The sequence below is a fragment of the Nansenia antarctica genome (genome assembly GCF_963989245.1).
Source record: "Nansenia antarctica genome assembly, chromosome: 3".
NCBI lineage: Eukaryota > Metazoa > Chordata > Actinopteri > Argentiniformes > Microstomatidae > Nansenia > Nansenia antarctica.
The window spans coordinates 82,582,533-82,610,032 of record NC_137688.1 but is presented as its reverse complement, the minus strand read 5'-3'; the positions used below and the strand labels follow the sequence as shown (position 1 = coordinate 82,610,032).

Sequence of the window (27,500 nt, the reverse complement as noted above, 5' to 3'; positions counted from 1 at the left end):
TACTGCAATGCAATGGTGATATATATATACAGTGGGGCAAAAAAGTATTTAGTCAGCCACCAATTGTGCATGTTCTCCCACTTAAAAAGATGAGAGAGGCCTGTGATGTTCATCATAGGTACACTTCAACTATGAGAGACAAAATGAGAAGAAAAAAAATCCAGAAAATCACATTGTCTGATTTATTTGCAAATGATGGTGGAAAATAAGTATTTGGTCAATAACAAAAGTTCATCTCAATACTTTGTTGCACTGGCGGACTCGGGCGGGGGGGGCAGGGGGAGCGACAGCCCCTCCTGGTGCCCCCACGGTTGAAAAACGTCTCTCTTAAGTGCCCTTTTGAGTGGCAAAAATTACTTTTGGGTGGCAAAAATGAGAGGACGTGCCCTATTGGTGCCCCTCCAATGGTCTAAACTTGACCATGTGCCCCCACAGTTGAAAAACGTTGCACTAAAGTGCCATTTTGAGTGGCAAAATTAGAGGATGTGCCCTATTGGCTGCCCTTCCAATGGTCTAAACTTGACCATGTGCACTGATGGGGTCCCATGTTGTGCAGTAGGTGCCCTTTTTTTCTTTTCGCCCCCCCCTGCCCTTCAAACAGCCTGAGTCCACCACTGCTTTGTTGTATACCCTTTGTTGGCAATGACAGAGGTCAAAGGTTTTCTGTAAGTCTTCACAAGGTTTTCACACACTGTTGCTGGTATTTTGGCCCATTCCTCCATGCAGATCTCCTCTAGAGCAGTGATGTTTTGGGGCTGTCGCTGGGCAACACAGACTTTCAACTCCCTCCAAAGACTTTCTATGGGGTTGAGATCTGGAGACTGGCTAGGCCACTCCGGGTCCTTGAAATGCTTCTTACGAAGCCACTCCTTCGTTGCCCGGGCGGTGTGTTTGGGATCATTGTCATGCTGAAAGACCCAGCCACGTTTCATCTTCAATGCCCTTGCTGATAGAAGGAGGTTTTCACTTAAAATATCACGATACATGGCCCCATTTATTCTTTCCTTTACACGGATCAGTCGTCCTGGGGTCGGTTGCACCACTTCTTACTAAGTACAAACTAACCCTAGTTATAGCGTAAGTATTTACTAAATCAAGATTTAGTCACTACTAAACTTGAATGGGTTGCACCAAGCACACTAGTTATGACGTAGTAGAGCTTAGTAACTACAAAATATTTATACATACCCCTAGTGGTGTAAGTTATAACTTAGTTGTTACTAAGAATGTTATGTCCTGTGTTCTGTCCTGTGTTCTGTCAGAGTACCTGTGTTCTGTCAGGGTACCTGTGTTCTGTCAGAGTACCTATGTTCTGTCCTGGTTCCACCCTGGAGTTATGGGTAATAGAGCGCTCATGCGTTCAGGCTCCCTGTAATCTTGTTTATCTGTAGTGGATCCGGAGCCCAAACAGCGCTGGGTACAGAGCAGAACACACAGGAGGCACCAGAACATTACCTGGTCGCACACACACACACACACACACACACACACACACACACACACAGACACACATACATGTATACACACACGAACGCACACATGCACGAACGCACACATGCATGGATGTACACACACTCACACAGACATACACACACACACACACAGATGTACGCACACACACACACACACACACAGACACAGACACAGACACACACACACACACACAGACAAACGCACACTCACAGACACACACACACACACCCACACACACACACACACAAACACATACTGTAGCAATAAAGCAGTGAAGCAGTTGAGTTCACATGGTGAGACACCGTAATAATGCAATCAAGAAAAGAGACCACAGCAGCCTGTCTCCTGCCCACCTCCTCCAGTACACACAACACACACACACACACACACACACACACACACACACACACACACACACACACTTTAGGGTGAATTTCAGAGTGGCACAAAAGAACATGGTCTCATAACAAAACAGAGGGAGACTGTGGCGTTGGAGACTGACCGTAGGGCAAGAGTCACTGAGGGTTTGTCACATTCACAGAAAGTAGTAATGGTATTTCTGTGTCTCTCTCCGTCTCCACTGAAGGAGGTTTAGGGAGTGTGGAGACCATACGATTCAGTGTCTGACTACACTGCAAAAAGTCAGCTCTCAAAAACAAGAAAAAAATAAATAAAATGGGGGAAACGGTACTAGCGAAAACTATCTGCAACAGAACATGAAAACTTCACTTGCCAATGTTTTCTTAAAAACAGTAAAAGATATCTTAAAATAAGTGCCGTCAGACCCCCCCAAAATGCATATATTGCCATGATTTATGATATTTAGGTTAAATACTAGGTTAATGTCTCTTCAGGATGTCTTGAAATGACCGTATGAAAAAAGAAAAGTCAACTTTATATTAATACAAATATGTTTGGTATCTGTGTGAATGTAAAACCTGTTTTTAATCCCAGAAAACATGGGAAGCTTTACCATGGGAGTGTATTTGCACAGGTGCAAAACGGACGCGATCCAAAGCAGGCGCATTGGGAATTAGTGTTGGCAGTCACTAGTAGTAAGTAAGTAGTCTTAATGGCCCACCGTACCGTGAGGCGGCTTAATGTACAAATACACCCCCTGGACATGACACTGGTATGTCACAGGGTCTTACCCCCAGGGTCTTACCCCCCCTGCGCCTAACATAGGGGCATGTCCATGTAGCTTAGCATAGATGGTATGTCCATGTAGCTTAGCATAGAGGGCATGTCCATGTAGCTTAGCATAGAGGGCATGTCCATGTAGCTTAGCATAGAGGGCATGTCCATGTAGCATAGCATAGAGGGCATGTCCATGTAGCTTAGCATAGAGGGCATGTCCATGTAGCTTAGCATAGAGGCCATGTCCATGTAGCTTAGCATAGAGGCCATATCCATGTAGCTTAGCATAGAGGCCATGTCCATGTAGCTTAGCATAGAGGGCATGTCCATGTAGCTTAGCATAGATGGCATGTCCATATAGCTTAGCATAGAGGGCATGTCCATGTAGCTTAGAATAGAGGGCATGTCCATGTAGCTTAGCATAGAGGCCATGTCCATGACAATGTAAGAGTCAACTGCTCTTCTAGGATTCCCACCGGGACCATATATACTGAAAGAATATACGCACTCACTGCAATATAAGTCGCTTTAGATAAAAGTGTCAGCGAAACAGCGTATATTATGTATTATTAAGTCCCATCAGGCATGTTGAAACATTCTGGCCTTGATAGCGGTAATAATTCAGACACGCTCCATAGAACCACCAGCCCTCGCCAGCGGACCGTTAGCGCTGAGTGGTTTTAACACGTTTTAAAATATAGCCCTTAAAGTTTAATAATCTGAAAATAAACGCTTGTAGCAGATCTGTCCCCTATACCGTCAACAGCACTAAATGTCAGGTTCATGGGTTTCAGCAGTCACACTACTAATAGTATTTGACAAACCAATTACACCCCTCCATCCCCGCCGAACCCCTCCACCCCCCGATCCATACTCACTCCTGTTGCACATTACATTTGAATTACTGGGAGAAAAAAAAAAACGTATCCTAGCCAAGGGTTCATAATTGCTTTCTAAATACTGGCGTGACAAGGTTCAGGGCGATATCAGATGTCTCAGATGTTGACTCTGACTGCTGTTTCCCACTGTCCTCTCCTACTGCGCAGATGATATTTAGTTCAATATTTGTGTTATTTTTGTTCCTTTCTTTTCTCTTTTCGTCTCTTTCGGTGACTTCCCCCCCCCCCGCCCTTGTCCCAGGAGTCCTCTTAGACACTGTATTAGAGAGAGGACAGTTAAGTCTACCTCCTCTCTCCTCTCCTAGCCTCATCCTGTTTACCACCACGGTACCTCTCCCCTTAGTTTAGTATGCGGCCTGTCAATTCTGAATAAAGCCCCCTTTCTCCTGCCCTTAAGCCCCCAGAACCACAACAACCCCCTCTAATTGGATGCCCCTGGATCCAGACATTTCTCATGTTTCTCACAAATTGTATGTGTGGAGCTTTTCTCTGAAAGTTTGACAGGAGACTTTTCTGCTGGCCTGTGTGGTTCAGCCCCGCGGCTCAGGCCTGAGTCAGACTGGAAGGTCAAGGCTTATGTTCTCTGGCTGCTACTGTACGGGCCCGTCTGACACTGACTCACAGACTGACTCACAGACACACGCACACACGCACACACGCGCATGCACACAGACAAACAAATGGTCAATTTACTGGCTGCTGCTTGTCCAGTCTAGGGGAGATTGCAGGTATGAGATCGTGTGTGTGTGTGTGTGTGTGTGTGTCTGCGTGTGTGCGTGCGTGTGTGTGTGTGTGTGTGTGTGTGTGTGTGAGTGTGCGTGCGTGCGTTCATGTGCGTGTGTATGCGTGCTCGGGTGTGTGTGTGTGTGTGTATGTGTGTTGACCATCCCTGGCATCCACACTGCCCTCAGTGTGTGTGTGTCCCTCATTCCCATTCCGTGCCACGATGCATGCCTCCTGCTCTGCCGTCGCCCTCCAGCACAAAGGTGTGTGTGTATGTGTGTGTGTGTGTGTGTGTGTGTGTGTTTTGGTGAGAGAAATAACGTGTGTGTGTGTGTGTGTGCGTGTGTGTGCGCTCTCCCCTCCAGCACAAAGGTGTTGTTGTCAGGGAGGAATATAACGCCGAGCCCCAGCGACCGGGGACTAAATAAAGCTAGCGTAGCCCCTAAAGCTAGCGTAGCCCTTAAAGCTAGCGTAACCCCTAAAGCTAGCGTAGCCTCTAAGGAGCTAACCCACTAACAGCTTTCCTTACATGTCAATTCACACATATACCACTTCTAGGCCATTCTCTCAGGATCATCCAACACTCGATGGGTCTAGCTGCTGGAGGATTCCTCCATTTTGTAAAGGTTACAGCATTGAGAGTGTCGTTATGTAATGTTATGCCCTCTGCTTTTCATCCGTGTGGACATGGGCCTTGTGAGGTAAGATGGGGGGGGGGGGTATTCAACAGGACGAAATACCAATAAATGGTCATCAACATACACACACAGACAAAGGTATTAAGCAGTAATAATCTGCCCGCCCCCCCTACTTACCTGTGGGTCCTGTGGCATTATGTTAGAGGCTAGAGGAAGCTAGCTAGGCTAACTGGATTAGCAGCAAAAAGGCTTTAAGATGGGTTTCTGTGACCAAGTCCATCCCAACAGTAGAGGCGAAAGTTTAAAACCCCGCCCGTTCCCGGGCCCCGCTGTCTCACTGGTCAGAGTGCCGGGGTCAAAGTTCAGCTGGCTCTCTGGCCACCGCCGCCCCCTAACGTTGCACATAATTCTAAAGTAGTAGAGGTCAAAGGGGAACAGTGTGGTGGTGGTGTGTGTGTGGGATCAGTCTGGGGTCATTGAATATAGGGGGGGGATGATGACAATGATGACCATTTTTAGACATATTTCATGTCTGTGTGTGTATGCGTGTGTGTGTGTGTGTGTGTGTGTGTGTGCCTGGCTGTCTTTCCCTTTCTTCTTTCTTTAACACTTCCTCTACCTCACACCCCCCTCTCTCTCTCCCTCTCTCTCTCCCTCTCACCCCCTCCCTCTCTCTCTGTTTCTCTCTCCCTCTCTCTCTATCTCTAATTATCGGTGCTCCCGTTCCAAAGTCACCCCAGGAGCATGCTGGGAGCGCAGCTGGGGGAAAATTGAACAAGAGTCAGCCGTCAGTAGTGGTTACCCTCAGCCCCCTGTCAGCGCACCCTGTTTACGCGCCCCACAATTACTGGTCTCCTGGGGGCCGGGGTGGCGAGAGACCTCCACAATCAGGCCCAGGGGAGGGAGGGAGGGAGGGAGGGAAGAGGAAGGGAAGGAAGGAGGGAGGGAGGGAGGGAGGGAGGGAGGGAGGGAGGGAGGGAAGAGGGAGGGAGTAGTGGAGGGAAGGAGGGAAGAGGGAAGGAAGGAGGGAAGAGAGGGAGGGAAGGAGGGAAGAGGGAGAGAGGGAGAGAGGGAGGGAGGGAAGGAGAGAGGGAGGGAAGGAGGGAAGAGGGAGAGAGGGAGGGAGGGAGGGTGAGAGGGAGGGAAGAGGGAGGGAGGGAGGGTGAGAGGGAGGGAGGGAAGAGGGAGGGAGGGAGGGAAGGAGAGAGGGAGGGACGGAGGGTGGGAGGGAGGGAGGGAGGGTGGGAAGAGGGAGGGAAGGAGCGAGGGAGGGAGGGAGGGAGGGAGGGAGGGCCGTACTGGACCTAATGATGAACTGACTATGGACAGGATATGAGTGGACGGTGTGTATCTCAAAGAGGGAGCGTTTGTTATATTTGTTACGTGTTAGATTGTTGTGTGGAAGATGTTGAGCATATGTAGGTGGTCGATGGAAGAACAGGGAAAGGAGAGAGGTGCAACGCTGAGTGGGGGGGGGGGGGGGGCGGGGGGGACTTGGGGCACACAGAGCCTGGCGTGAACTCTGACCTGGCCCCTGGCTCAGTGAGACAGTGGGACAATGGACACAGGCAGCAGCGCAAAGCCCCCCAGACTCCAGAAATGCTTCTCAACCTTGATTATAACCATGGACTGGCAGAACCTATGGTCCGTATTATAGTACATATATATATATACGACTGTATGTGAAGATCCACTCACAGTAGATTCGACATCTTCTAACTTATTAAATGTTACTGGATCTTAGTCAGCTGTTCAGTCTGAGGCCAGGGGGACCAGACCGGACCGGCGCCAGTTCATGGACCAGGAAGTTGAGGAACAGTGGGCTAGGGGACCTGCATTGCCTGGACTTATACTCCTATTCTCTTGACGTTGGATAACCCCCACCAACTCCACGGCTAACCCTCCCCCTCCCCAGGAGTATCCATTCAACCCTCCTAACCTCTTCCACCTAGGGTTGCAGAAATCCCATGAGTTTGGGAAAACGTTCTGATAATTTCCAGATAAAGATTCCATATTGTCCGATAATAACGTTTCCCAAACTTGCAGGGATTTTGGGACCCTACTTACACCTACAAGAGTGGGAACCCCCCCCCCCCCCCCCCATCTGACACACAAGCCCATTCTATCTCACCACCCCCCCCCCCTCTCTCCCACAGCTTCAGCAAAGCCTCTGCGCTATACCCCGCCCCACCCTCTTTCCCCCCTCCCCGTCTATTCTACGATCTCCACATTAACCCAAGGATACTCCTGGTGAGGGTTCATTCCCATTTAGAAATTTGGCCTACACCATTTTCTTTTCTTCCAATTTTCCCGCTCTTTTTTTTATTTATTTTTTATCAATGGTTATGTCGAATGGGAATGACGTCGTGGCTGGGTTTTGGGAATATATTAGGCTACGGATCGCGGCACCCTGCCGACTTACACTGCACATCTACGCGGATGGACTTGATGGCAGCCACCCCCACCCCGTTGTCAGCCTTGCAGTAGTAGCGGCCCCCCTGGACGCGCTGGATGCCGGTGATGCGCAGCGTCTCGTTGTAGATGGACGTCTCCTGGAACTTGTCCGAGGCGCTGCCCGCCGTCTTGGTCCACCGCACCTGCAAGGGGCGACGGAGAGAGAAACAGTTCGTTGTTGTTACGTGACTGTGGCGGTTCTAGGGTGTTTAAAAATGGGGTGGCAGCAGAGTGGTGGCAAGGGATTGACGTGACCAATCCCTGTGGGTGGTTTTCTCTGAAAAACATTGAACATTTTAAACCATTTTAGCAGATGCTTTTTATCCAAAGTGATGGAGATTACAGTGATTACACAGTCTCCCCTGGAGTATTAGGGCTAAGTGCCTTACTCAAGGACAGTGGTGGTGTTCCCAAGTGGGATTTAAACTCATGACCTTATGATTACCAGTCCAACTCACTGGCCATTAAGCCACCAAAATCACAGTGAGTGTGTGTGTGCGTGTGTGTGTGTGTGTGCGTGTGTTTTCTTCTAGTTCTTCTAGTTCTTCGTGTCACAGCATCGAGTTGAGTGGATACCGTGTTGCTTAGCAATAGTGGAGGCCAGTGGCTCCAGACAAATAGTTTTGCATCAAGAGGCCTTTACGACTTCAGAGACTCTTAGAGGAAACATGACAACAGACGGGTTTCCACAGTGTTGTCATCTATACATGTCAAGCCTAACTAGTGGCTAGCTAGCCAGTGAAGAAGTCTTTTTTTTAAATCTCACCCATGGTACGATCTCCAGTTAGTTTACATTTTGAAGGGTGGGTGTCTCCTCTACAAAATACTGTGTAAAGGAGACAATAGCAGCCCATGTGGAATAGCCTCTGGTTCCCAAACAGGCTCTGGTCACTTTTAAGCATTTTTTTATTTTTTATTTTTATTTTTATCAAACAGGTGTCATGTTGGTGCGAACAGCATTGCTTCCTCAAACACAAATCTCGAATGCGTCCTCTGTATTGCCAACGCACATGACTGCCTACCAAAATACTGGATGTACAGCATACAACATACATAAATACCAAACATGCTAGTAATTCAATGGCGTGGGTGGGGTGAGATCATGACCCCTTTCGACAGTTTCAGACACTACAGAAGACACTATTGAAATGAAACGGTTGCGCAGTTACAGATAGCTATAACTTGGACAATGCTAGCCACCTAGCATGTTCACTAGCTAACTAAAGCACTTGGATGATGAGAAAATCACACCCTCAATCTAAACCCGTACCCCCTCTAAACCCCTACCCCCTCTAAACCCCTACCCCCTCTAAAAAGAGTAAGCTTGGGCTGGGTGGCACCGACATGGTTTAACTTTCAAACTGGATTAAATCAATCAAGGTTGATCTACTACTACTACTCCTCCTCCTGTTGCACCAAACTTTAAACCTAGCTTAAACCTACGTTGAAATGTAGTCCTGGTTTAAATCTAAACCACATCTGGTAATCCAGGTTTAAAACCTAGATTTACTAAACCTGGATTAAAGCCTAAACCAGGATTCATTTAAACCATGCTGGTGCAACCCAGCCTAGAAGTCAGAGTTTTAAAGATTAGGAGAGTAGGTTCGGAGCTAGCACTGTTCATCCCCGAAGTGCCTGTGGAAAAGCTATCGCACTTGGCAGTTGGCACACACTGGCAAACAGGGGCGTCGCCTAGCATATGATGTGAAGCCTGCAAACCCAATCACCTCCTAAAGTCGACAAATCGTTTGTACAACAAGCGATCACAGCGACCAACCGGCACGAATGCTAACGAATTCCCCCTCCTCTTATCAATTCCCTTTGTTATCAACCTCTACAAGACAATTAAACCTCGTCCCACGTTGTTGGGAGAGGTCATTCCCGATAGCGGACATGAAGAGAGTGATAGAGTGTTTTCCCGAAGCCGGGGAAGGGGAACGTGTTAGGTTAGGACGCACGTACGGGATTATAGGATTAGCCGTCTCTGTGTAAACTCTCCTGCTTGTTGATTCAGGTCTGTTTGTCTGGGGGATTTGGGAGGCAGCCGCCCCCCCCCCCCCCCCCGTTGATCAGAGAGGGGAAGGTGAGCGATGAAGTGCAGCCTGTCGATGGTGAATGACTGCCCTTGTGAGAGCAGGGGGGGGAGTGTGTGTGTGTGTGTGTGGGGGGAGTGTGTGTGTGTTTGTGGGGGGGGGAGTGTGTGTGTGTGGGGGAGGGAGTGTGTGTGTGGGGGGGAGGGTGTGTGTGTGGGGAGGGGTGGGGAGGAGTGTGTGTGTGTGTGGGGGGGGGAATGTGTGTGTGTGTGTGGGGGGGGGAGTGTGTGTGTGTGGGGGGGGGAGTGTGTGTGGGGGGGGGAAGGGTGTGTATGTGGGGGTGGGGAGTGTGGTGGGGGGGTGCGGGGGGTGGGGGGTGCGTGTGTGTGTGTGTGGAGGGGGTGTACCTGTGTACGTGTGTGTGTAGGTGCGTGTGTAGGTGTGTACGCGTGTGTAGGTGTGTACGCATGTGCGTGTGTGTGTGTGCGTGCGTGCGTGCGTACAGTTGTGTGTGTTTGGATGTGGGTGTGTCATGTATGGAGGAACCTGAGGTGGAGATACATTGACAGGTCCATCATACTATGAATATGTGCCTTCTCATCATGCCTCGGCTTGGTTTGGCTCCATGTTAACCTAACACACATCCCCATCTCTGTATTCTTCTACAGACTTGGACCAGTACCAGTACACAAGTACACCAGCGCCGGCTTGAGGGTGAGAATTATAGAAATGGTACTACGACTTTTTCCGAAGCTGGTCCATGAAAAGTTTTACGCCATGAATTTGACCCCGGCGTTGTGGGGGGAAAGAGATGTCAAGAGATGTGGAGAGAGTCTAGGAGATGAGGGGCAAGTCGAGAGATGTGGAGAGAGTGTAGGAGATGAGGGGGGAGTCGAGAGATGTGGAGAGAGTCTAGGAGATGAGGGGGGAGTCGAGAGATGTGGAGAGAGTCTAGGAGATGAGGGGGGAGTCAAGGGAGATACAGGGGGATGAGATTATGTTCCAGAATGAGCGAGAGAGAGAGAAAGAGAGAGAGAGAGAGAGAGAGAGAGAGAGAGAGAGAGAGAGAGAGAGAAAGTAACTGGGGGAAAGAGGGAGGGAGGGAGAAAGAGAAAATAACCCTGGATGTAGATGAAAGAGAGAAAAGCAGAGTGGAGGCTTTCTCTCTCTGCCGCTGAGAAACTTCACCCCTCTCTCTCTCTCTTCTGTAGTTTGCTAGTGTTTTTTTTCTTCATTTCTTTCCCAGAGTTCCCTGCAGATGGGCTCTGGCACATTGAGGGTGTCTCTCTGTATTCTCTTCCTTTATTGCCTGGGTAAGGAGATGGGAGAGTTGATCAGAAAGGATCCTTCCCCGCGCTCCCTCCTTCCCCGCGCTCCCTCCGTCCCCGCGCTCCCTCCTCCCTCCCCGCGCTCCCTCCGTCCCCGCGCTCCCTCCTCCCTCCCCACGCAATAGAACAAGACAGGAAATGAAGATAGATAGATAGATAGATAGATAGATAGATAGATAGATAGATAGATAGATAGATAGATAGATAGATAGATAGATAGATAGATAGATAGATAGATAGATAGATAGATAGATAGATAGATAGATAGATAGATAGATAGATAGATAGATAGATAGATAGATAGATAGATAGATAGACAGATAGATAGATAGATAGATAGATAGATAGATAGATAGATAGATAGATAGATAGACAGATAGACAGATAGATAGATAGATAGATAGATAGATAAATAGATAGATAGATAGACAGATAGATAGATAGATGTATTTATTTAGATAATATTTATTATCGGTTTATTATGCACACGACCAATGCCGGTGTAATTTGTTCTCGGTACAGCATATTCATCTCTGCAGCACACAAATGACAAAAACAGTGTCATTGTGCACAATAGACAACATCAGACAAAAAAAATACAAGAAATAACAACAGACAATCGTACCCTGTATTGACCTCACAACTACAGTACCAGTCAAAGGTTTGGACACACCTTCTCATTCAAAGGTTTTCTTTTCTTTGACTTTTTTTTACACATTGTAGATTAATACTGAAGACATCGACACTATGAAAGAATATGTTTCCTTTTCCACTGACACACAGACACAGACACACACACACACACACACACACACACACACACACACACACACACACACACACACACACACCAAGTTGTCTGAGAGAATGCCAAGAGTGTGCAAAGCTGACATCAAAGCAAAAGGTGGCTACTTGGAATAATCTAAAATATAAAACATATTCTGGTTTGTTTAACACGTTTTTGTTTACTACATAATTCCATAATGATGTGTTCTTGCATAGTTCTGTCTTCAGTATTAATTTACAATAGTAGAAAATAATAAAAACAATAAAGAAAACAATTGAATGAGAAGGTGTGTCCAAACCTTTGACTGGTACTGTAAGTCCATGGTTACTCAGTCAGCGGTAACTGCCCCTTGGCTGTCCCTCCTGAAGCCAGTGTTGCCAGATTGGGTGGATTCCCGCCCAATTGGGCTACTTTTGATCACACTGGATGTGAAGAAAAGCATTTGGGTGGTTGGGCCGGATAAATATAATTTGGGCTGGTGGATTCTGCGGTTTTTAGACTGTGATTGGGCTGGAAATTGTCAATCCCATCTGGCAATCCTGCACGAAGCCTCTCCATCCTCCTGTCTGTTGTGTTTATAACACACTTTATGCTGTCAGATCTCATATCCTATGACCTATGTTTTAATATGTTACTGTTCTTTTATCTCGACCGAGTACTCGTTTTTTATTTGATTACCGTTTTTTTATTGTTGTAAGTAGCTTTGGACAAAGGCGTCTGCTAAATGCCCTAAATGTATCAAATGTAAATGTGATACGTAGGCCAGCTACAGTAGTATCAGTATGCATGCTGCACCACTCAGTGAAACACAGTAATAAGGAGGTCGCCTGTTGCCAGGGGCTCGTGTGCAACGGAACAACTGTGATGCAAAATACCTTATTAAAGTACTGTTTAACTCTCGTTTGGTGGTCACTAAGGACTATTCTCAAAGTCAAAAGTTACAGAGTAGCCTACAAATATACGAGCACTGCAGCTGGGTTACATTTCTATTAGTAGTTAGTTAGTCGTTAGCTCCAACGCTAGCTGTAGAGCTCGAGCTGTAATACCATCTTTGAATTGCAGGGTCACAAGCCTGTATTGTATATGATGTGATGTTAATCGGAATGATGATTTGTACGTTTAAGTCTTAAGTCTTTTGTTATTGTTGTGAATGAAATATTGGGGTGAATATCTTTGGCAATATTATTGTAAGCGCTTTGAGTTGCATTTCATGTACGAAAGGCGCTATATAAATAAAGCTTTACTTACTTACTTACTTACTTACTTACTTACTTTCTTGTAGAGTCCATTAGAAAAGCCAACTCCATCCAACTCCACACAATAAGTGTGATTCAAACATTTTGAAGGTGTCGCCTCCTCCCTTCATTCTCCACCCTCGAAATATGACATTACAGAGGAACGTTTACCTACTGGGCCTGTTATTATTACTAATGTTAACGTCTCAATGTGGTAATAAGGGAAAATGTACATTCACATACACTGCATGGAGTCATCCATAACCCCTTAATGTAGACCTATGTATCAGACCCTTTGGGTCTCTCATTGCTGCGCTAATGATGCGGTGGATGAATGCATACTGATGGTATGCCTGTATTATCACTGACGGATGGTGTAACCATGGGAAGCACAGTTATACTCGTCAGGTTAATATGGGGATACAAGGGTAGGAGAAAATGGAAACAGGTAATGTAGCATTTCCAAGCTCTGACGCTACTTCATTTCACAGTAACTAACCTCTCTGTCTCTGGGTAACACAGCATGGTCTTAGTTAAGAGGTTACGATGGGATACAGGATTTGTTTTTTATTTTACTACTATTGCTATATCTATATTTGTATGTTACTTTATCTATCTACTTCTAGACATGGTACCTTATTTTAGATCAGCTAATCAAGGGGATGGGGAGGTGAGGGTGAGGGGGGGGGGCTGTCTTATTACAGTCTTACTGTTAACATTGTTAACATTGTTCTTCTTGTTATTTTGTTTATATATATATATATATACATATCGGCGTGTGTTTTGTAACGATGTGAATATATTTGCCATACCCTGACAAGTTCCAGAACTTGAATTTGTATATATTATATATATATATTTTTTTTTTTTTATTATTTTTTTTTTAAATGAATATTTTGAATAGAAAGAAGATGGGATACAAGGCTAGAACAACATGTACATAGATTCAAATGAGTCAAAACTACACTCTGCCTTACGTTTTAATAACAAGGTCATTCTTTTTACTGGTAACTATCAGTAATGGTAATACTGGTAATGACTATTGCTATCACCATGTTATTACCCACTTGTTGTGGTCCTCTGTGGCTCAGATGGCAGAGCATGGCACTAACAACACTTAGGTTGCGGGTTTGTTTCCCGCTGGGACCATATATATATATATATATATATATATATATATATATATAGAAATGTACGCACTCACTGCAATGTAAGTCGTTTTGGATAAAAGAGTAAAATGCTAAATGGCACTAGCTGTAAAGTGCTACCCAGAACACAATAAGGGCCAGCTAAAGGGCCAGCTAAAGGGCCAGCTAAAGGGCCAGCTAAAGTACATTGGTATTGATCAGGTGATTCAAAATACTGAGGTTTGGACGTGGGTGGGTAATCGGAGAGAAAGATGTGTGTTTGTGCCTTCAGAAGGTCATTGTTTCAGAAAGTTCTCTCAAGTGCACTATCACCTATCAACTATAACACATACAGGGAGGCTAACCTAACACTGAGGATTAAAACCACAGGACACATGCTTAATCCAGATCTTTTCCTCTAGCCAACACGAACGCTAACGCTATGCTACCAGAGCCTCTGCATGGTGTAATGCAGGTATCTTATCTATGGATAAGATCAGTTAAACTGTATTGACCGGCACAGCGCAGGTGCTCATTATGCATGTTTGTTATGGATCATTGCCATGGCAGAGAGAGAGACACAGAGGACAAACGCTCGGGGAAAAACAAGTTACGCTTCGATCCGTGGCGAGACAGACTGACAGACAGGGAGGGAGGGAGGGAGAGAGGGAGAGAGAGAGAGAGAGAGAGAGAGAGAGAGAGAGAGGGAGAGAGGGAGAGAGAGAGGGAGAGAAGGAGAAGGGGAGAGAGAGAGTGAGAGACAGAGAGAGAGAGACAGAGAGAGAGAGTGAGAGAGGGGGGGGGGAGAGAGAGAGAGAGAGTGAGAGAGATGGGGGAGAGAGATAGAGAGAGAGTGAGAGAGAGAGAGAGTGTGAGAGAGAGAAAAAAATATATATAGAGAGAGAGTGAGTGTGTGAGAGAGAGAGAGAGAGAGAGAAAATAATGAGAGGGTAGAAAGATATGAGTGCATTGAGTGTTCGGAGGAGAAGTGTTTGAGGGACAGTATTGAGCTGAGTAGTGAGGGGGCTCCAGGGAGGGGAACAGAAGGTTAATATGTGTCGGCTAACTGTCAACTTGGTGACAAGTCTGTTCCCAGACAGGATGCCAGCGGCGTCCCGCCTCCCTCCACAGGCAACCAATGACATGGGCCGTGGGATTTGAACCCAATACTGTATGTTTGAGCCCAATCACCAATGGGTGGGCTATGGGATCTGAACCCAATCACCTCCTTCTTGGACCAAAAGCAATACTGACTCAGCCCATTTAAAAAAAACATACTGTATAACTTCTGTATGTAATACTCACTCACAAATTATTATTATTATTATTATTATTATTATACATTAGACTTATATAGCGCTTTTCTAGACACTCAAAGACGCTTTACAAACTGAAAAGATCGAGAAGTAATAACAAAAAGAAAACAATAAATAAATAAAAGAAAGTATAGGGGCCTAATGAAGGTAGTGCTGGGGACACATGGGAAGGGGAGGGGGAGGGGGAGAGGGTTAACTGGTGAAGGCGAGCTTGAAGAGGTGGGGTTTTGAGGGCCTGTTTAAATGTCGGGAGGGTGTCGGCCTGTCTGATGTGATTATGTCTACAAATGTCTACAATGGATGCATGTATTCGGTAATGACTAACCAACGAACATACAGTACATCATCAATGACATCATTAACTGGTTCACAGCTTCCAGCACGTGTCAGTCTATAACAAGCTTCAGAGACAAGGCACCAGAGTATACAGCAACAATCCCAGCAATTAGATAGTGTCGTCTTCTTTGATTTTTCCTCCGTAATTCGCTTCTTGATTGGTTCTCAACAAGCCTGTGTGTGCTCTGAGAAGCGCTTCCATTGACTTATTGTAAATGAGCTTTAAAAGAAGAACATAATCCTTTTTATTGTGGAAGACTATTTAGTGTGGCTACAGTCCCACACACATGTTGCTGTAGAACTAAAGAGGGAGGAGGGGAGGGAGGGAGGGAGGGAGGGAAGGAGGGAAGGAGGGAGGGAAGGAGGGAAGGAGGAGGGGGAAAGAGACGATAAGAAACGCCGGGAGAGATCAAAGCGGCGTGGCGGGGGTAATCACTCCTCTCTCTTTCAAACGCTTGCTCATAAAGGGATAAAAAAAAGAAAAAAAAGAAAAGAAAAGGAAACCGCCAATAAGCTTTAAACAAACTTACTGTGGCAATAACCGTTTTCCTTTATCCGTCTCTGGGAATGGGAACTAGTGGGGGGGAAGGATCACTCTGCGATTAGGAGCAAAGACGACAGGCATTAAGTAATAAATGTCCTCGTTGAGGATCGCGACTTGAATTGGTGTCGTTTAGCTTGAAGTTAATTTATAAAGGCGGTTATGGAACTGGCCTGGACTGTGAAATATGAAAGAGAGGGGAGAGAGAGAGGGGGGGGGGGAGAGAGGGGGAGAAGAAAAGACAAGAGAGGCAACTTCAATGCTAGCTCATGGACATTGTATACCGTTCGGCCGGTCATTTGAGAGGACACCCCTCTGATGGAGTTACACGTATCGAAAAAACATTGAAATCGGTTGAACATTTTCAGCATACCTGACAACACAAAATTCCTGCCCTTGGCCGAACTTGAGTATGACACAAGGGATTTGAATGAAGACCGGTTTGGCTCGCTCCTGGACGGCGCTACAGAGCTACAGAAGAGCCTGCGTGTCGATCGATAACATCTACCTCTGCGTCAACCAATCACCAATCACCTGACGCGTTTCGCCGATGTTTGACGTGACGGTTTGTAACGGTGAGCGGGGTTTTTTGTGAAAGCGCGGCGGAATGGGGAAACAGGAGCTGGATGGATGACGCACATCGCTGAGAGGACAGAATTGGACCTGTTGGGGGGGTGGGGGGGGGGGGGGGGTGGATCGATGCTTCAAAGAATCGTGTACTGCCTGTCGGTAAGACTGGGTAACGTAATTTAGTGTTCCTCAAAAAAACGATCTGATTGGACTCTGCACTGCTTTTTCTTCCTGTCTGTCTGTCTGTCTGTCTTTCTGTCTCTCTGTCTCTCTGTCTCTCTGTCTCTCTGTCTCTCTGTCTCTCTGTCTGTCTGTCTGTCTCCCTAGCCAGCTGGCCACTAGTCACGTGAGTCAATCTGCGTTCCAAATGTTGCTGTGACACATCATGTGACATCATCACCGTGTTTGATTGGCTGTTTGGGTGGGCAGCAGAGCCTGGATGATGGTTAACGTGGAGTACATCTGCGCTGCCCTTTCAGAAGGCCGGCTAACGTCTGTGTTACCACGGTAGCAGACCGGGGGGGGGCGGGGAATGACAGACAGACACGCAAGAGCAACCTTTGATGAACATCTCTCTATCTGTCTGTCTGTCTGTCTGTCTGTCTGTGTCTGCCTGCCTGTCTGTCTATCTGTCTGACTGTCTGTCTGTCTGTCTGTCTCTGTCTCTGTCTGCCTGCATGTCTGTCTATCTGTCTCTGTCTACCTGCCTGTCTGTCTCTATCTGTCTGACTGTCTACCTGCCTGTCTGTCTATCTGTCTCTGTCTGCCTGCCTGTCTGTCTGTCTATCAGTCTCTGTCTGCCTGCCTGTCTGTCAGTCTCTGTCTGCCTGCCTGTCTGTATGTCTGACTGTCTACCTGCCTGTCTGTCTGTCTCTATCTGTCTGACTGTCTACCTGCCTGTCTGTCTGTCTGTCTGTCTCTGTCTGCCTGCATATCTGTCTGTCTGTCTCTGTCTGCCTGCCTGCCTGTCTGTCTGTCTGACTGTCTACCTGCCTGTCTGTCTGTCTGTCTGTCTCTGTCTGCGTGTCTGTCTGTCTGTCTCTGTCTGCCTGTCTGTCTGTCTGTCTGTCTCTGTCTGCCTGCCTGTCTGTCTGTCTGTCTGTCTGTCTGACTGTCTACCTGCCTGTCTGACTCTATCTGTCTGACTGTCTACCTGCCTGTCTGTCTGTCTGTCTCTGTCTGCATGTCTGTCTGTCTGTCTCTGTCTGCCTGTCTGTCTCTATCTGTCTGACTGTCTACCTGCCTGTCTGCCTGTCTGTCTGTCTGTCTATCTGTCTCTGTCTGCCTGCCTGTCTGTCTGTCTGTCAATCTATCTGTCTGACTGTCTGCCTGCCTGTCTCTATCTGTCTGACTGTCTACCTGCCTGTCTGTCTCTCAATCCATGTTCTCTGTCTGTCTGTCTCTGTCTGCCTGCCTGCCTGCCTGTCTGTCTGTCTGTCTGTCAATCTATCTGTCTGACTGTATACCTGCCTGTCTGTCTCTCAATCCATGTTCTCTGTCTGTCTGTCAGCCTATGTCTGTCTGTCTGTCTGTCTCTATCTGTCTGTCTGTCTGTCTCTGTCTGCCTACCTGTCTGTCTCTATCTGTCTGACAGTCTGTCTGTCATGTTATCTGTCTGTCTGTCAGCCTCTGTCTGTCTGTCTGTGTCTGTCTGTGTCTGTCTGTCTGTCTGTCTGCCTGTCTTTCTCTCAATCCATGTTCTATGTCTGACAGACAGACAGACAGACAGACAGAGAACATGGATTGAGAGACAGACAGACAGACAGACAGATAGGCAGGCAGACAGTCTCTCAATCCATATTGTCTGTCTGTATCAGCCTTTGTCTGTCTCCCTGCCTCTCCATCCATGTAAACCTGTCTCAGGACCCAGCACATCTCCAGGTGTAAGAGGACTGTCTACCTGCCTCTCCATCCATGTAAACCTGTCTCAGGACCCAGCACACCTCCAGGTGTAAGAGGACTGTCTACCTGCCTCTCCATCCATGTAAACCTGTCTCAGGACCCAGCACATCTCCAGGTGTAAGAGGACTGTCTACCTGTCTCAGGACCCAGCACATCTCCAGGTGTCAGAGGACACACTGCTCCACTGACGGACCCCTGAACTTCAGAAGGCCACAGTGACTCAGGGAGAAAAAACAGAAAAGGCCGATTGGAAAATCAATGGCACCGGGAGGAAAACATCAAAGTCTTTTTAGAGTGAACTAAATATTAACACACACCCCGCCTCTCTTTTTTCGCTGTTGGAAGTGAAAAGACTGTTTCAAATCGTTTAACTTGACCCAGACGGAGTCGAACGCACAAAAGTTTAAAGGGGCAATCTGGGTTTCAAACATCAAAGAGGTCACCCCCAAAAGGATTGCGAGATGCGGCTGGAGGGATGTAAGCGCTTCTCTAATTACATCAGAGGAGAACAAGCTGAGGTTTCATGGAAATGTACTGGGACTTACAGCTCCACAATCTCATACGTACGTCGGTCCTGAACTTTCACTCTTTCTCCTCATTTCCTCCCTCTCTCCTTCTCTCCTTCTCTCCCTCTCTCCTTCTCTCTGTCCATCCTCCACCGTATTCCTGTCTCACTGTCTCTCCTCCACCTTTCCACCCGCTCTCGCTGCCTCTTCTCTCCCTCCCTCTCCTCCCTCTCTTCCCTCTCTCCCTCTCCTCCCTCTCCTCTCTCTCTCCCTCTCCTCCCTCCAACCCTCTCCTCTCTCTCTCCCTCTCCTCCCTCCAATCCTCTCCTCCCTCCATCTCTCTCCTCCCTCCATCCCTCTCTCCCTCCATCTCTCTCCTCCCTCTCCTCCCTCCTTCTCTCTCCTCCATCACCTCTCTCTCCTCTCCTCTCCTCCCTCTCTCCCTCTCCCTCCATCTCTTTTCTCCCTCTCCTCCCTCTCTCCCTCCATGGCCTCTCTCTCCTCCCTCTCTCCCTCCATCCTGCTCTCCCTCCATCCTTCTCTCCCTCTCCTCCCTCTCTTCCTCCATCGCCTCTCTCTCCTCCTTTTCTCCCTCTCCTCCCTCTCTCCCCTCACTCCCTCTCCTCCCTCTCCTCTCTCTCTCCCTCTCCTCCCTACAACCCTCTCCTCTCTCTCTCCCTCTCCTCCCTCCAATCCTCTCCTCCCTCCATCTCTCTCCTCCCTCCATCCCTCTCTCCCTCCATCTCTCTACTCCCTCTCCTCCCTCTCATCCCTCCTTCTCTCTCCTCCATCACCTCTCTCTCCTCTCCCTCTCCCTCCATCTCTTTTCTCCCTCTCCTCCCTCTCTCCCTCCATCACCTCTCTCTCCTCCCTCTCTCCCTCTCCTCCCTCTCTTCCTCCATCGCCTCTCTCTCCTCCTTTTCTCCCTCTCCTCCCTCCATCTCTCCTTCTCTCCCTCTCCTCTCTCTCCTCCCTCTCTCCCTCTCTCCCCCTCCTCCCTCCATCCCTCTCTAACTCTCTCCCTCATCTCTCTCTCCTCCATCTCTTCCCTCTCCTCCTTCTCCTCCTTCTCTCCCTCTCCTCCCTGTCCTCCTTCTCTCCCTCTCTCCCTCTCCCCCTCCTAGGGGTCAGTCAGTGACCTTGTGAGTGTCTAGGCTGTGTTAGTACTGAGTGCCCCTCCAGTGCTCTCACAGCCACCCGATCCTCCTCGCTTTCAGCCCCCCATCGATCCGTTTCCACTCACCCCTCAAGGACAGAAACCCAAACCCTTATTCCCAACCTCATCCCTCCCTCCATCCCTCCCTCCATCCCTCCTCCCTTCTTCCCCACTTTCCCTTTCCCCCACCTCCTCTCCTCTCTAACTCACCCCCCCCCCCTCCACACACAGCCACACACACACACACACACACACACACACACACACACAGCCACACACACACATACACACTCTGGTCTCTCAAGGTTGCAGTGGCCAGACCCATGAATAAATAATATGGACAAGCAGAAGCAGAAGCATCACTTTCAGAAAAACCATTTACCCCTGCTATTGTGTTACTAAAGGGCTGTGTAGAGCGATGGGTGGGGGGGATGTGGGGGACGGGGGACGGGGGGACTATTGCCTTGTGTTAACGAAAAGCACTGCCCCTGCAGTTAACCTGCACAACATCAAAGCAACTTCTTTGTGACTTTAGTGAAGCTCTCCCTCTCTCTCAGTTCTCTCTCTCTCTCTCTCTCTCTCTCAATATATATACAGTACGCAGTATATTCTCTATCTCTCTCTCTATCTCTCTCTCTTTCTTTTTCTTTGTCTATTGCGAGACTAGTTGTGGCATCGATAAACGCTACACATCTCATAACTACGTATTCCGGGAGATATATTTCACAACACTAAATGGGAAAATCTCTTAGATTTCCTGAAAACACCCTGAGGAGAAAGTGACCAGGAAAGAGTAAAAAAAAAAAAAAAAACGTCAATGACAAAATACCCTCAGTCCCCCCCAAAAGACCAATCCAGTCCTTTCTCCTCTTTCCCATTATTCCCATTCCTCCCCCCCCCCTCCCCTCTAAACACCCCGGGTCCCTTTCCCGCGTTCGTTCCCATCTGATGAATCCAAAACACTTCTGACTTGATGTCGTTTGTCGCGGGTTAGATAGGGAAAAAAGAGGGGAGAAATGATTAGATTTCTCTCTGTTCTGTATGGATTACTGCACGACCCCATTTTCAATCCAATCTTCGCCGGCGAAGGTAAACAATCAGTCTTGATGAAGGATGGGATAAATCCTAAATCAGAGCGATTCTCTGTAAAGCAGCCCCTTTATTGCCGAGGCTCACACGGCTAGATTGGATCCTCTCAGAGAGAGAGAGAGAGGGAGAGACAGAGAGAGAGAGAGAGAAGGGGGGACATCTTTTCCCAATTCCTGGGAATGATTGTGGTTCCATTCCATCATCAGGGTCTGCTGAACGCAAGCCGAGCGCGTCTTTCACGCAATTTGTTTTCGCCGGTTTTCTTCTAATGTTTGGTAAAATGTGAGATCTCAAACTGAAACGTTTTAATTGGGTTCCACTGTCTGCACATGACTTCATCAATACTTACTTTTCTTCCTATCTGCAGCGTACGCTTGACTTCACTTTATGAACAAAAAATAAAAAGACAAAAATAAAAGACCTAACTGATCAAAAACACTTCCCTTAACCGCTGAAAGGAGTTATGAAAAGTTAGCTGATAGGAATATGAGGATGAAGTGGGATGACAGAGGGAGGCAGAGGGAGGGAGGGCGGGAGGGAGGGATGGACAGAGGCTGGGAGGGGGGGAGGGAGGGTGGGAGTGAGGGCGGGAGTGAGGGAGGAAGGGACAGAGGGAGGGAGTGAGGAAGGGAGAGAGGGAGGGAGCGAGGGAGGGAGAGAGGGAGCGAACGAGCGAGCGAAGGAGGGATGGGCAGAGGGAGGGAGGGAGGGAGCGAAGGAGTGAGGGAGGGACAGAGGGAGGGACGGAGCAAGGGAGGGAGGGAGAGAGGGAGGGATGGACAGAGGGAGGGAGGGAGGGAGCGAAGGAGTGAGGGAGAGACAGAGGGAGGGACGGAGCAAGGGAGGGAGGGAGAGAGGGAGGGATGAACAGAGGGAGGGCGGGAGGGAGGGAGGGAGAGGTGAGCGAGGGATCAGGTTCCTCCAGGAAGAGACACTGCGGAGGAAACTCAATAATCCCAGAGGGAACGCCGCCTGCCTGCCGCACTGCTACACAGCAGCCTGGAGCCCTCCCTCAACACTGACCCAGGGTCAGATCTGCACCAGGCCCCCTCAGGAGGAAAGGTTAGGATATAGGTGGTGGTGGTGGCGGGAGACTCCTGATCCCAGATCAGATCTGAGGGCTGGGGGCTGAGGGGGGGAGTGGGCTACTGTACGCAAAAACAACACCATGACATCATCTATCATCTATCTCCTGACACATTCCAGTCAGGCGGGCTTGTTGGACGAACGCAGCACCGCAGCCCCCCCAGGACCCAAGATCCCTTTGACCTCCACGGTGACCTCTGGGAGGAGAAGTTGGCTGGCCTGGGACACACAGGGCGGACTCGGGGGGGGGGGGGGGGGCAATGCCTGACTTAGAGAGGCTCAGAATGACGAGGAGAGGTAAGTTGTTCAAAACTTAAAGGACTACACACAGGTCTGTCTGCCTGTCTGTCTGTCTGCCTGTCTGTCTGCCTGTCTGTATGTCTGCCTGTCTGCCTGTCTGTCTGTCTGTCTGCCTGTCTGTCTGTCTGCCTGTCTGTCTGCCTGTCTGTATGTCTGCCTGTCTGTCTGTCTGCCTGTCTGTCTGTCTGTCTGTCTGTCTCTATGTGTGTCTGTCTGTCTGCCTGTCTGTCTGCCTGTCTGTCTGTCTGTCTGCCTGTCTGCCTGCCTGTCTGTCTGCCTGCCTGTCTGTCTGCCTGCCTGTCTGCCTGCCTGTCTGTCTGCCTGCCTGTCTGTCTGTCTGTCTGCCTGTCTGCCTGTCTGTCTGCCTGTCTGTCTGCCTGCCTGCCTGCCTGTCTGTCTGCCTGCCTGTCTGTCTGCCTGTCTGTCTGTCTGCCTGTCTGTCTGTCTGTCTGTCTGCCTGTCTGTCTGTCTGTCTGTCTGTCTGCCTGTCTGCCTGTCTGTCTCTATGTCTGTCTGTCTGCCTGTCTGTCTGTCTGTCTCTATGTGTGTCTGTCTCTATGCCTGTCTGTCTGCCAGCCTGTCTGTCTATGTCTGTCTGCCTCTATGTCTGTCTGTCTGTCTGTCTGTCTCTATGTCTGTCTGTCTGCCAGCCTGCCTGTCTGTATGTCTGTCTGTCTGTCTGCCAGCCTGTCTGTCTGTCTGTCTGCCAGCCTGTCTGTCTGTCTGTCTGCCAGCCTGTCTGTCTGTCTGCCTGTCTGCCTGTCTGCCTCTATGTCTGTCTGCCTGTCTGTCTGTCTGTCTGTCTCTATGTCTGTCTGCCTCTATGTCTGTCTGCCTGTCTGTCTGTCTGTCTGTCTCTCTGTCTGTCTGCCTGCCTGTATGTCTGTCTCTATGTCTGTCTGCCTGCCTGCCTGTCTGTCTGTCTCTATGTCTGTCTGCCTGCCTGCCTGTCTATCTGTCTGTCTGTCAGCCACTGTCGCCTTGACCCACCCACATGAATTATGTAAGTTCTCCATTTGGTGTGTGTGTGTGTGTGTGTGTTCCTTGATAATCCCACAGAGTGAATGGAAGCCGGTGGTGTGCTAGGTCTCCATGGTAACCCCTTTTTAAGACACTGCCAAGCTGTGAGAGGAGCTGAATGGAGTTCACCACACACACACACACACACACACACACACACACACACACACACACACACACACATACATACACACACACAAACATACATACAAACACAACACACACAGACACACACAAACACACACAAACACACACACACACACACACACACACACACACACACACACACAGAAATACACAGTTATGTATATATGTCATGGGTGTATTTCCCTGTAGAATAAAAGTAAGGAGAAGTTTATTTCTCTATCAGTAAGAAACATCCGCTTTCTGTATCTTCCTCCTACCTTTTTCTTCCTCTATCTATTGCACAAACAATACCTCTTATCATTGTTTATGTTCCCTGCTCTCCGCCTCTCTCTCTCTTTATCTCTTGCTTTATATCTACCTATCTGTTTCCTAACACTTTATATCCCCATGTCTTCTCTCCCCTCTGTGTATCACATGCCCTTTGTTTGTGTTTAAATAAACTGTAAATCAAAGACCCCAGCCATCCAAATCAAAAAACTGTTCAAACTACTGCCGTCGGGGAAACGGTACCGTAGCCTCAGGGCTAAATGGACTGACTTATACATCCGCCTTATTCCAAAGTGCTTTACATTGGCCTCTCATTCACCCATTCACACATCAATGGCGGCCAAGCTACCATGCAAGGCGCCTGCCCACTCGTTGGGAGCAATTTAGGGTTCAGTGTCTTGCCCAATGACACCTCGACATGTGGCCAGCCGGGGTTCGAACCGCAGATCTGCCGACCTTGAGATCTCAGAGCCTCCCCTACTGGGCTAAAACTCAGAGGATGTGGAACAGCTGTTTCCCTCAAGCTATCAGGCTCCCGGGGAAAGGCACTGGTAGAAGGCAATGGACTGTCTTGCCCAAACCACCCCCACTGCAGTAATCAGTGGTGTAGTCTACGTGATACGCAGGACTACGCCGTATACCCACTAGGAAAGGCCAAGGATTTCCATATACCCACTTAAAAATGTGCGAGGATACATAACGGCGTTTTGTGACAGAACTTTCACACTTTCATTCATAAAATTCACCCCGTCTGTGTTACGAAGCACTTGACTTTTGGACCATTGGGACTGACTATAGCGTCATATACCATCAACGGGGGGAGATGCGACATGAAATATGTCAAAATGCAGCACTATCATATCATGCACAGATCAGCCTTATATATTATAGATATACATTACAGTGTTAATTTTGGCAGGCTTTTTAGTCACTTAGCCTTTGGTGTTTAGTTGAAGATGCACACCAGTTCTATTTATTCAGTGCAGTCTCAGTCCACAAACACTCCAAAACATTTTAGTCGGGTTTTACTCGCTGACTACGGCTAGACTAAAATGTTTTGGTTTTTTTGTGGACTGAAACTGCACTGGAATGTTTTCAGTTTTCATCAACTGGAACTGGACTGGAACTAAGAAAAATGGAGGTGACTTGGTGTGACTAGAACTGGTGTGCATCTTCATCTAAACACCAAAGACTAAGTGACTAAAAAGCCTGACAAAATTAACACTGATACATTATAGATTCAGCGTCTTTGAGCCCTGGAGAAGCGCTATATAAAAACAATGAATTATTATTATTATTATTATTACTATAACATGTGATGTCAGATATATAACATTAGACAGGGAGCGCTGATTTATTTTGATGGCGTTCCGAAATGAAGATATGAGGCTGGGAGGGAAAAATCACAGTATGCCCACTAGAAAAAAATAGACTACACCACTGGCATTAATAATCCATATTATGACTACCTGATTACCTTAACATGAATAATCCATATTATGACTACCTGATTACCTGAACACTACCTCTACTTGACCTGTGTACGGCTCCATGTCTATACCATGTTGCACACCGTACGGGAGTGTGTTCCAACTCGCTGCACCACCTGACTACAACTTGAACTCCCTGTAATGTTGATTCCATTGATAATGTTGATATGCTGATTTGTATTCTGCTACTACTGCTACTATCGCTGCTATTGTTGATTGTTGATGTTGTTGTTTTGATATCCTGCTTATTTTATTACTGATTTTGTATTCTGCTGCAATGCCAGGGTCGAATGAACCTGAACCCGAGGATTTTTCTCGATGTACACGTACACTGATGGAATAAAAAGCAATTCTGATCTGATGTGATCGACATATCTCTGAATAGCTCTCAGCACTTTTTATAAGACTTCTTTCACTCACTATCAACCATATAACCACTCTGTCTGTCCTCTCCATCTCTGTCACTGTCTTTGGATGTCACCCTCTCTCTCTTTCTACCCCTGTTTTCCCACCCACGCACACATGCACACACACATACACACACATGTACACACACACACACACACACATACATACACACACACGCACACACGTTACACACACACACACACACACATGCACACACACATGCACACGCACACACACGTACACACATGTACACACACACACGCGCCACACACACACACGCACACACACACTCGCACACACACACACGTACACACACACACGCGCGCACACACACACACACACACACACACGCACACACACACACACACGCACACACACGTACACACACGTACACACACACACATGCGCCACACACACACGCACACACACACTCGCACACACACACACACACACACACACCATAAGAAGATGGAGATACTATGGGTTAATTGCGAGGAACATTCCAAATGGGAAGACCATAAGATCTGTCTCTTGTTAAATCAGATACCGGAGCGAAGGAGATTATCCTCATTACAACCCAGATTCCCCCTTTGACTAGAACATCAATTACCACACCCCTGAGGCTCCTCTCCGCTTTAGATGATCCAGTTGCTGTCGAACACGTGCAGGTGACATGTCCCCTCCTGTGGACGTTTAGCCTGCTTTGTCAACGGCACAAAGCGCGACTTCCATCATAGTGGGAGAAAACCCTCTGTCTATTTCCTCACCTTTTTCATTTGAACAGAAATAACAACATTTACATTTTCCTTTGTCTTTGTTTTCAATGAGAAACAATTTTGAGATGTTTTCGCTCCATTTCCACAATTTAAATTCACTTTTATGTTAACGACGTTGAAAATGAACCCGGCGTTCTCTGTGGGCCATGGCTCTGGTCGAGGCCGACTTCATTGTGGTGAAGTGTCCTGATGTATGATATTGTCTCATGTATGATATTGTCCTCATGTATGATATTGTCTCATGTATGATATTGTCTCATGTATGATATTGTCTCATGTATGATATTGTCCTCATGTATGGTATTGTCTCATGTATGATATTGTCCTCATGTATGATATTGTCTCATGTGTGATATTGTCTCATGTATGACATTGTCTCATGTATGATATTGTCCTCATGTATGATATTGTCTCATGTATGATATTGTCTCATGTATGACATTGTCTCATGTATGATATTGTCTCATGTATGATATTGTCCTCATGTATGATATTGTCTCATGTATGATATTGTCCTCATGTATGATATTGTTTCATGTATGATATTGTCTCATGTATGATATTGTCTCATGTATGATATTGTCCTCATGTATGGCAGCATTGCAGGGCGGTAGGCTGCGTTGTATTATGCAGCGGTCAATTTGTTACATTTTCCTGATATCTGAGAAGCACCTTGGCATCGCATCGGCTCGGGGACGGGCACCGCGTAGCCTAGCGAGGGAGAGCTGAGCAGCCATACTCTCTGCCTTCTTCATG

At 47.6% G+C, this 27,500-nt stretch overlaps 1 protein-coding gene across 1 annotated transcript in view; it reads right to left on the bottom strand.

Moving 5' to 3' along the window:
• Positions 1-27,500, bottom strand: part of mdga1 (MAM domain containing glycosylphosphatidylinositol anchor 1) — a gene marked incomplete at both ends in the record, with an annotated part of 188,404 nt that overhangs the window by 129,142 nt on the left and 31,762 nt on the right. The window contains one exon of the mRNA XM_080525281.1: positions 7,293-7,467. Coding sequence (XP_080381407.1) covers positions 7,293-7,467 — 175 coding nt within the window. The remainder of the gene's footprint in view (positions 1-7,292; positions 7,468-27,500) is intronic.